The 11095-nt window shown below is 52.5% G+C and overlaps 1 protein-coding gene and 1 long non-coding RNA gene across 2 annotated transcripts; both read right to left on the reverse strand.

The window, feature by feature from the left end:
* Positions 1-786: 786 nt before the first annotated feature.
* On the reverse strand, positions 787-3322 carry LOC125631250 (olfactory receptor 52L1-like). The gene has a single exon (XM_048837626.2). It carries the CDS (start codon positions 1797-1799, stop codon positions 855-857), a length of 945 nt encoding a protein of 314 aa, XP_048693583.1. The 5' UTR covers positions 1800-3322; the 3' UTR covers positions 787-854.
* Positions 3323-3511: 189 nt separating this feature from the next.
* On the reverse strand, positions 3512-10085 carry LOC142071140 (uncharacterized). The gene is made up of 2 exons (XR_012667135.1): positions 10001-10085; positions 3512-5758 (listed from the first exon to the last, which is right to left on the reverse strand). It is a non-coding gene; the product is annotated as an uncharacterized LOC142071140 (long non-coding RNA).
* Positions 10086-11095: the final 1010 nt, after the last annotated feature.

Consider the following 11095-nt stretch of genomic DNA (forward strand, 5'->3'; position numbering starts at 1 on the left):
CTGAGTCCCTCCATCTCTGTGTGAGCAAGTTTTGAATTTGAAAGGGCACTTGCAAATTTATTGAGCAGTTCATCAATGCCCTCTTGATCACATTTTAGCCCTGAAGCTACACTTTTAGCTATTTCCATTGAATTGGAGAGAGTCCAGCGGAAGGCAATGAAAATGATTAGGGGCTGGGGCACATGACTTACGAGGAGAGACTGAGGGAACTGGGATTGTTTAGTCTGCAGAAGAGAAGAGTGAGGGGGGATTTGACAGCAGCCTTCACCTACTTGAAGGGGGTTTCCACAGAGAATGGAGCTCAGCTGTTCTCAGTGGCGGCAGATGACAGAACAAGGAGTAATGGTCTCAAGTTGCAGTGGGGGAGGTCTAGGTTGGATATTAGGAAACACTATTTCACTAGGAGGGTGGTGAAGCGCTGGAATGGGTTACCTAGGGAGGTGGTGGAATCTCCTTCCTTAGAGGTTTTTATGGTCCAGCTTAACAAAACCGTGGCTGGGATGATTTAGTGGGTGTTGGTCCTGCTTTGAGCAGGGGGTTGGACTAGATGACCTCCTGAGGTCCCTTCCAACCCTAATCTTCTATGTTTCTATGATTCTATGAACGGCACTTGTCAGGGCAGGGACTGTCTGTGACCAGGTGTTTGTACAGCGCTGGGCCCGCTGATTCACTGTATACTCTTTTTGTTAGATGGGCTGCTGAAAGCCCAGCTTCCCCTATGTCCCTAAGGCAGCATGTGGAGTCCCAGTGATACTCAATGATTGTTTTATTATTAATAATTATGGTACATTTAAAAAATAAAAGTTGTGTGTGGTATCTGGAGAAATAAGCATGAAGCGACTGCCCTCTGGCACTCAGGGGCCCCTCACGTGGAAGAGCCTGGTCACCCGACTGCGGATCTGCTTGGTTTTCACCCCGTACACGATGGGGTTCAGCATGGGTGACACCAGGAGGTAGAGGTTGGCCAGCAGGATGTGGATGGGGTTGGGGACGCTCTGGCCGAAGCGATGCACCAGGAAGGAGAAGAGCCCAGGGACATAGAACATGAGGATGACGCAGATGTGGGACATGCAGGTGCTGAGAGCCTTGAGCCGGGCCTGGGTGGAAGGGAGGCCAAACACAGCCTGAAGGATCATCATGTAGGACAGAGTGATGGACATGCCATCCAGCCCCCCCACCAGCAGGGCCACGAGCAGGCCGTATGCTGCATTGACTGTGGTGTCTGTGCAGGCCAGCTTCACCACGGCCATGTGCTCGCAGTAGGAGTGGGGGATGATGTAGGCCTGGCAGAAGGGCAGCCTCCTGAGGAGCAAGGGCAAGGGGGCTATCACAACGAGGCCTCTGACCAAGACCAGCTGCGCTATCTTGGCCACCGTACTGATTTTCAAGATGGCTGCATGCCGCAGGGGGTTGCAGATGGCCACGTAGCGGTCTAATGCCATGGCCACCAGGATGCCCGACTCCACCAGCGAGGAAGCATGGATGAAGAACAGTTGGGTGAGGCAGGCGTGGAACCCGATCTCCCTGGATCCCAGCCAGAAGATGCTCAGCATTTTGGGCAGGGTGGATGTGGACAGCACCAGGTCAGTGATGGTCAGCATGGCCAGGAAGACATACATGGGCTCATGCAGGCTGGGGTCTGTCCTTATAACAAACAGAACAATGCCGTTCCCCAGCAGGGCCACAATATACATGAAGCACAGAGGGATCGCGACCCAGTGCTGCGTGGTTTCCAGCCCCGGTATGCCGACCAGTAGGAATGCAGAAGGTCTCAGGCTGCCGTTGTTGATGGGTGACATGATATGCTGAGGGCCACATCCGACTTGAGCAGAACGGCTCCGGAGACTGCGAGCGATTAATAGAGCGTGTGACGGCCTTGTGCATGCAAAGAATGGCTAATCAGCCGGCTGTCTGTGAGCTCGGGTAGTTCTACGGCTGCTCTCCGTGATGGTTCTTGGGGCCCGGGGCTGTGAGTCACCTCGTTACCCCTGCCCCCTAGTGTGAAGGACTCTTGCCTCTGCCTGTCTGCGGTCAACAGAGTAACAGGTGCACCCCCATTCCCTTTACTCTGTCCTCCGTGATATCCAGCCCCTGACACTGGCTACTCACAGACATCATTTTTAGGAGTGGTGGGTGAAATTCTGTGGCCTGCATTGTGCAGGAGGTCAGACTAGATGATCATAATGGTCCCTTCTGGCCTAAATATCTATGAATCTATGAATCTATGAATCACACGTCCTCGGCCCCAGCAGGCAGGGGAACCATACGCCTGTCCTGGCAATTTTTGTCTTGGTTTGTTTTCCCTCTTATTCAAGGCCAGCCACAAGCGCTCCACCCCCAACCCAGCTCAACTGCCCGGAGCCCAGACCACAGGCTGAAGTGTCCGAGAGCTGGAAATTTTATGCCAACAGTCTAATCCCCTAATTTGCAGCCATTTTCTCAGAGGCGTGTCTGGCCTGCTCTCTCCGTTGGTGGGGAGGGGCAGAAGCTGCTGCTGGGCCCCTTCTGAGCAGTGCACGTACCGCTAGGCCAGTTCTTCCAGGCAGGCTCAGGGGTGCCCCGTGAGGGGGGCTCAGTAAATACGCTCCGTCTGCGTCCTATCCTGCCCACCCTGCCCCTTGGCAAGGACGGTGTGTCGCTGCGGGTGGTTGAGGAGGGCGTCTCTGTATCACTCCGCACCAGCTGCTGTGAGAGGCAGGGCATGGACCTGGGCACGTCACTGACTCAGGGACTGTAAGGCATGAAGGAGCTGTTGTGATTGTGATTGTCTCGGGGTTTGTCTTCCTCCAGCCCTGAGACATGTTCCTGCTCTTGGAAGGTGACAGACCTGGAGCTTCCACCCTATTCTCCCTGTACACACACACGCATACAGCACACACACACATGTGCATGTGCATACACAATACACAAACACACACACTCACAGCTCACACACACAGCCTTTGCACCTGCACACACAACACCACACAAACACGCTCACACACAGAGCATGCACCTACACACATACAGCACAAACACATGCATGTGCATACACAATACACAAACACACACTCACAGTGCACACACTCAGCGCACACACACAGCCCTTGCACCTGCACACACAACACCTCACAGACATACACACAGTCATGCACACACTGAGCATGCACATACATACGCACACACACACGCAAACGGACAGCACATGTGTAAGCGGGGGAATGGTCCCGCTCTTGTGGGGAACTTTCCTGGCTTCTGCACGACCCCGGTGAAGTGAGCCAGCGAAAGGATCCGAGTCCTCGCTCCCACTTCCTTTACCCAGTGGCCTCCCTGCCCTTGAGGAGTCCCCTTCCACTGTCCTGTCTGGCAGAGTCCTCGTAACCCCAACGAGGCTGGGCCCAGGATTCCTGGGGGGCTCGACCCCCAACCCTGCTGTGGTCACCTAGGACAGGGGCTAGGGTGTCCCCACTACGGGGTACTCTCTCTGCACTGGGCACTTCTCCGACCCCCTGACCATTACATACAAGTTAAAGCAAATTCAAGTTATTTAATCAACAATTAATTTTAAAAAGAATAAGGGGAAATGGGAAAGGTGAAAGGAAACACATCGCCCCGCTCGGTGGCAGGGAACATCACAAACAGGGTCTCTGGAACATCAGGGCAGCTCACAGTCTGTTCCTTGTAAGTCCCAGGCCCTGTCTCCGGCCCTGGCTGTGCTGCAGGGCTGCTGTGGGTTGGACACTTGCTCTGGTGGTGGCCACACGCTCTCAGACTCTAAGTGGTAGGTCCCTCCTTCCCAGTGTCGTCCCCCCCGCCCCCCGCCCTGTCGGGGTTACGATCCAAGCCTGGCCTGCAGAGCCTCTTGACAGAGGCGTCTCCCTGTGCTGGGCCCGCTGCCCAGGGTCCCCCTCGCTCTCCCCAGCTGCTCACCGCACGCAGCTCCAGACGGCTCCAGCCCCAGCTGCACCACTCGGTCTCTACACGGCTGCTGCTGGTCTGCCTCCAGCTCCCTGGGCTGCTTCTCTGGCCCCTCTGGCTCTGGTTGCTGCAGCTCTGCTCCCAGGACACGTCTGCTCTCTCTGGGCTGCTTCTCTGGATCTGGCCCAGCTCTGCTCCCCAGGTCAGCTGGGGCCCCTGCTTTTTCCTCAGTTTGTCCCCACTCTGTCTGACCCAGGCAAGTCCAGCTCACAGGGAGGACGGGACCTCCCTGGCCTCCTGACTCCCTGATTATCCTGCTCACCCTGTCATACAGGCTGACCTGGAGCGTTGGCCTCTCCCCATTGTTCCTGGGGGCTGTCAGTCTCAGGGGGCTGTCAGTCTCAGGGTCCTGATTCCCCATTGACCCTTCCCCCTTTTTAGTACTGGGAGCTGGCCACTAAAACACCCCCACTGACTGTTAATAAGGGGGCAACAGTCCCCTTACACATGCACACAAAGATATACATGTGCATACACAATACACAAACACACAGAGTGCAGTAGGGAGGCAGGTAGCAATCTGAAGTTGTCGGAGTATTAACTTGCTTACCTGGGCTGCATTTTGAAACTAATGTTCTTCCTAAACCCTGTAGACGCTTCCCTGTGCTGTGCAAGCCAAGCCTGCATCAGTGGCTCCTGCTCCCCGGGGACACACAAGCCCCTTTCAGCGCGCTCCGTCCCTCTGCTCAGTGAGACAGGTGTGAATAACGGCACCAATCCCATTAGCTCCCCCAGAACAGCCCTCTCAGTCAGACGGCGCCGAACACAGGCCAGGAACAGATGCGTCTGCCAGGCTTGCTACGGTGGGGATGGTTATAAATCAATGTCAGCAAATCCCAGCAGAATCTCCACCTGACCTGGGAATCTCCAGGGACCCCAGTGTTTTCTGAAAGCAAAATGCCTCTTTAAAGACTGAAGGGCTAAGAAGGAATTAACACTCTTGTGCCCCTTAGGGGTGTGAAATGCCTCTGCTTAGATATCTGGCAGCAGGACCTCCAGCCACACTGTCATCTGCAGAGCTGGGGCAGTCACCTCTATGTCTGGCAACAGTGCCACGGGCCCTGCCATAATTCTGCAGCCAGTGGCCATCTAGCCTTGCACTAGGAACCCTCTGCTGAAAAGTGAACAGTAATTCAGCGGAATAACACAATCTCTTCAAATTCTGCAGAACCGGACAACTTGCACCCAGGAGTACTAAAGGAGCTGGCTGAGGAGCTCTCTGAGCAGCTCTCTGAGCTATTTTTAATAAAGCTGGGAGCACTGTGCAGAGATAACTCTAGTCCAGTTAGCCTGACCCCAATCCCAGGAGAAAAGCATGTCAAGCGTGATAGGGGATGCCATCAGTAAAGCTTTGAAGGATGGCATAATCAATGCTGAGCAGCATGGATTTATGGGAAATAGGGCTTGCCAAACAAACTGGCTGTAGTTTTGCGATGAGGTCACAAGTTTGGCTGATAAGAACAACCGTATTGACATCACAGACTTAGGCTATGTCTACACAAGTGAGCTGCGGGCGGCACAGCTGTACTGATGCAGCGATACCCCAGGTCAGTGGCAGCCAGCATGGCCAGGAAGATGTCCACGGGCCCGTGGATGCAGTGCTGGCTTTGGATGATGACCAGAAGGATGCTGCTTCCCAGCAGAGCAGCAACAGACATGGTGCAGAACGGAAGGGCGATCCAGAACAGCATGGCCCCCAGGTAGGGACCCCGAACATCGAGGGGCTGGAGGAGGTGTCAATGGGGACGGGCGTGGCACTCTACCGGCCCCTGGTCACGCTGCAGAAAGGCTTTGTCGCTCCCTGCAAAATACCATCACAGTATTTGGTCTCTAGGAGTCACACACGAAATGCTTTGTGGGGAATCTCGGGCCCAGCGTCTAGACCCGCTACTGCCTAGCAGGTTTGCTCTGTCAGCTCAGGTGGTAGCAGCTGGTGCTTTTGGTGCCAAAAGACCTGGGTTCAATCCCCATGATAAGCATGGTGGCTCTGTGTCTGCGGCATTGGCTGGCTACGCGAGGGCTTGACCCAAGCTGAGTAAGGCCTGTAAGATGTGGCTCTGTGGCTTTAATGACAGCCGGAGAGCCCTGCAGATGGAAGTCCTCCAGCCAGTGAAAGCGAAGGCACCATTCCCCAACACGCTGCTCCCTGCCTCACCCTGCAAGGGATGACCCCGTCTGGACCTGGGCCCTTCAGCCCTGGGCCTCTGTGACATTGTGGCAAAGGGTTCATTCTTCTTTATGGGCAACTCCTGTCTCAGAGCTGACAAAATCACTGCAACTAAAATACCCCTTTGCTGGTGTTTCTCCATAAAGGGCAGCATGTGAGGTCATGGCTGAAAGCTGGTAACTAACTTACATCCCTATGAGATGTGTGCGGGGCTGATAGTTCAGGGCTAGTGTAACTATGTTGAGAATCGTGGCCCCATGGCCTTGAAGTGAAAGCGAGTCACGTGGCGAGAGCCCGGTGGAAACCATCACAAACAAGCTATAATCATCAAAGCCACGTGATGGGAGAAAGGCATGTTACCGCAGACAGAGGCTGGCCCCATCTGTGAACAAAGACAAAAGACTGATTCAGTCTGTCCTGGGGTGGAGGGAGACACTCTGCTCCCGTTCACTGAGGAGGTAGCTAGGGAAAGTTTGGGTCCCGGCTCCCTGGGGCCAGCAAACACTGCAAGAGACTGACCTTTGGAGTGAAGCCCTGTGATCAGCGAGGAAAGGGGACTATTCACAGGCCTTGGCCCTAGGTGGCATTTTCTGACTGTGTTTTGTACGTAGCCATTTAACTCTCTTCCTTCAATACCTTTCCTTTTGTTTTCCAACTGGACTCAGGGCCGGGCCTGGGACAGGTGCTGGGCTGCAGGCTGAGAACCACAGCGCCCCGCGCCCTGAAATCGCCCACAGTCCCCGATGCCCAGAGCCCCCGTCCAGAGCGGGGCCAGCACTGGAATCCGGGGTGTGGGCTGGGCAGCGGGACTACACCACTGCTGCTGTGCCGGGCCGGGCATCAGCGGGGACGTGGACCCCGCACCTGCCACCGTGCGGGGCCGGGCAGCAGCGAGGACCCGAACCTGCCACCGCCACCACCACCGTGCGGGGCCCTGGCCCTGAACCCACCATCTAACCCCTCTCAGAAATGCGGGCAGCCTCCTCTCCTTGATAACCATCCGGTACTTCGCCTTGCTGAGATCCGCCAGGTGCGGGAGGAGGGATGGGAGTGTGCCCGGAGTAGGAAACTATCCGCCCCCACACCGCCCGATTCCTAGTTCTGCGCTGGGGAGCAGCCAGCCTCCTCTGCTGCCCCCTGCCCCCTCCCGCCAGGCTGTGGGGTGGAAGCTCTTCAGTGGCTCTGTTCCTGTGCAAGCCCTACCAGGGTCACCCCCTCGCTGGAGTGCTGTACAGCGCACAGAGACACCTAGTGGCTGAATCATATACTGCAAGTGAACATAATTACAGGGGCTGGTTCTGAGCAAATGCTATAGGTAGTTTCCATCTCTTGTTTATTTGTTAACCCCTATGTCCATATAGAAAATGTAACAAGTGGCCCAGGAAGGCCTTGTGGATGCTGAGCAGCTGTGAAAGTCAGGACGCTTTGGGTTCCTAAACATACATGGATGTGCACCTTGTCCAGGATCCTGTCTCTGACAGTGGCTGGTTAGGTTAAAATTTTTAATTTATATTCTTACTTTGTTACCTACTTTGCAGAGAGAGAGAGAGAGAGAGAGAGAGCCTGTCAAGACTCCTGGTTTCTATCTGAGCTCTGGGGGAGGGAGTGGGGTCTAGAGAATTACAGCAAGGGGCAGAGACATTTGGGATCTATATAAGAACAGCTGAATGGCCATACTGGGTAGCTGCAGTTACATGAAAGTTACTGCAGTTACTTTCACTAGCCACTTATGAACCACCAATACAGAGGCTCCAGCTACTTCCCCCCAGCTGCCAAGCCTAGGACCCCAGAACTCTACCTTCTTGGCCTGGTCAAGAGCCTGACCAGTGTAATTTTATTACCCAGTCCACCCCCTCTCAATATGGAGAGAACATTGCACCAGCCCCAGTTCATGAGCAGATTTCCTTTTTCCATTTCAAACAACACACTGTATTAACAAAAACAATGAGGAGTCCGGTGGCACCTTAAAGACTAAGAGATTTATTTAGGCATAAGCTCTTGTGGGTAAAAAACCCACTTCTTCAGATGCATGGAGTGAAAATTACCAATGCAGCCTAGACAGTTATCTCACCAGCTGGTTCTCCATCTCGTTCCCTTCCTGTGGTGCGGTTGCATCCAGCAGAGTTAACGGAACCCTCATCCACCTCCCAGATGTTTCTAGGATTCAATCACCATCTTTGGGCTCCCCTCTGGGACACACCTCCCTATGATCCCGAGAGTGGAAAGAGTCCCTGGTTCCTCTGTGACAGGCTTGCAGCTAACATCTGAAACAGCCGTCTCAATGAAAGGCAATATGCTCTCCTCTCTTTCTGAGGAAACACCGCCTTCAGCGGCAGGGCAGGAGCCAGCTTAAGCCACCCCTGCCCCTAGAAATATGCAGTTTCTCACTGCTGCGGAGGACTAAAGAAGACTTTCTCCCATTCCCTCAGCAGTTTCTGGGACTTTACCATTAACAGCCGGAGCTACACGGAAGAAATAATTGCCAATTAGCATATCAATGGAATTATTATCTACTACGCCCGTTAATAATACACCTTACAAACCCTCGGTTTCTATGTGCACTTTAGCCAAAGGTACAGGGTTTTGTAACCTCCTACTAATAAAAGCTGTGAAATCTGTGCTGGCAGCGTGTCACCTTCTTGCACTATACTCGACCTAACCACACACATTTTTATCACTGTATCTTCCCACCCAAGGTGTTTCCTGCCAATAACGCTGATTTTACAACCCAGTATAAGTGACAGGTCCCTGAGGGGCTTCTGTGCTCAGGGTTGCAGCATTCCCATGGGCTACCTGCTTCCTCCCAGCACAGGGCATTCATTCCCCAGGTGGTCAGTGGAATTGCAATGACAGCACCTTCTGGGTTCTTCTATTTTTACAGGAGATTTGGGTCGAGGATTAGATGAATGGTTTGGGAGAGGTGAGTACCCAGCCTCCCAGACAGCCTCTTTCTTCCCAGGAGTAAAACAGGAACCCTGCTTCCCACCAAGTTTAAACTCCTCCGTCTGGGGTTTGTGCACAATAGATGCCTGAGTTTGCTGAAAATCATCAGCTAGAGCAGCCATCTCATCTACATTTGTCATCTTTCTGTCCCATAAGCATTGCTTCACATCATCTTTACATATGTGTAAGAAATGCTCCTGAGCCACAAGGTCCAACATTCCTTCAAAACTTGTAATACATTTGCCCCTTGCCCACTTTTCCATCAAATCTTTCATCTAGTTTACATATTCCACATTGCTCATCCCAGAACCCTTAAGGTACCTAAATTTCACTCTATATGTTTCAGGAATAATCGGAAACTGTTTCAAAACCATGTCTTTGAATTTGCAGTAATCGAAAGCATCAGTAATTAGCATCTTATTGAATACATTCAGAGCTTTACCAGTTATCTTTGCAACCAAACTGGGCATCTTTTGGTCATCAGGAATCTTATGAATCACACAAGCCTCTCAAAGGTGGCGAAATATCCAGCAATATCCCCTGCCGCACTGTATGCAGGACACAACCACTCCCATTTCTGGATTTTTACAGAGGTGGGAATCAGTGGTGTATGGGGGTTCTGGTTCTGCCTCTCTAACAAGTCCAATTGGTACCTTCACTTTCTTTCTTTTTCCTCAAATTCTTTGGCCACAGTTCCATGGCTAGTTTTGTTACCTGGGGTTCTTTCAACCCAAAGCTCTTGGTTGCGTTTACTCTTTACGAGGTGGTGTCAGGAAATAAATCAGGGGAGATACGGCCGTCCTACTGATCGATAGCTGGCACAAACAGGATGACACAAGAGTGCTTTCACTTAAAGCTAAATTTTACTTAGTCTCAAGCACTTACGCACGTCCGCAACAGGTTAGTAAAACACCCGCAACCCTTGATAATTACCAAAGCTGAGTGTGGCTCTCGAGTGGCACAGTGGCAGGCTTCCGATGGCCAAATCTTCCTTCTGCCAGTGGGGACTGCAAGATGTATCCAGGGGGAGAGTCCAAAAAGTCCCCCCTACCTCAAACTTTCCCCCCTTAGTTATACATTAGTAATACAGTGACATGTCCCTTAAAGAAAACTTGTTAAATAAGCAGTTTCAATGGTCAAACAAGAGCTTTCTTCTGATTATTGATTAACCAGGGGTGGGTTTTCCAGAGTTTGCAGCCTTGAGATCCTAATAGACATTCCTGGGGGCACATCCAGCTCTTCTAAAATGCATGTATCAGCAACTTCAACACAGTTCTTATCAGGAAGGATGCGGGGACAAGCTGCCCTCTCTCTGGCACCCAAACCCCCCTCCCCTCCTGCCTTGGTCAAGCTGAGGCTGCTACATGGCCACTTGACGGCCTGCTGACTTGGCTGCTTTCAGCAATAAGCCATAGTGGTTTCAGGCACTTGACTGGTTTGCTGACATCTCCCTGTACAGTTTCTGGCCTCAGTTGCTTACTGTTTCAGTTCCAAAGCGATCTGATGTGCTACTGCTTCTAACTCCAAAAGTCTCTGATGTTCCTTTTCTTTTTTTGCTGCCTGCACTCTAAAGAGCTCCAGTTTTGTAAGGGCTTCTCTGCCTTCACTCATCTTTCTGCTTTTCTGTCACTACTTCCTTTTCCCGAAATGAGCAAACAGAAAATAACTAACTGGTAACCTCTCTGACTGATCTCAAGCCACACTTAAAGTCTCACTAAAAATCTCTACACCAGTGTATGAAGTACAAATCTCACTCAGAACAACAAGCTGTGCATTTCATCCTGCTCGCTGCGCCGCTGTGGTGGGTCATCCCTGGGGTGCCACCTGGAATTGGGGTACAGCTGAGCCCTCTGTCTCACCAATCTGGATCCCCTCTTGCACTGTAACATTGTGACAAGCTGCAAAGCCCTCCAAGCTTGCACTCACACCAATATCCACAGGCAGGAACCACACTCAGCTGTGTTCATGAATGCTCTGGCCAGCCACTCATGAACCAACAACAGAGAGGCTCCAGCCAAAAGACTCCCA

Source organism: Caretta caretta, chromosome 1 (assembly GCF_965140235.1).
Source record: "Caretta caretta isolate rCarCar2 chromosome 1, rCarCar1.hap1, whole genome shotgun sequence".
NCBI lineage: Eukaryota > Metazoa > Chordata > Testudines > Cheloniidae > Caretta > Caretta caretta.

Coding starts and splice junctions, on each gene's coding strand:
- LOC125631250 (XM_048837626.2), bottom strand. CDS start 1,799: ATGTCACCCATCAACAACGGCAGCCTGAGACCTTCTGCATTCCTACTG.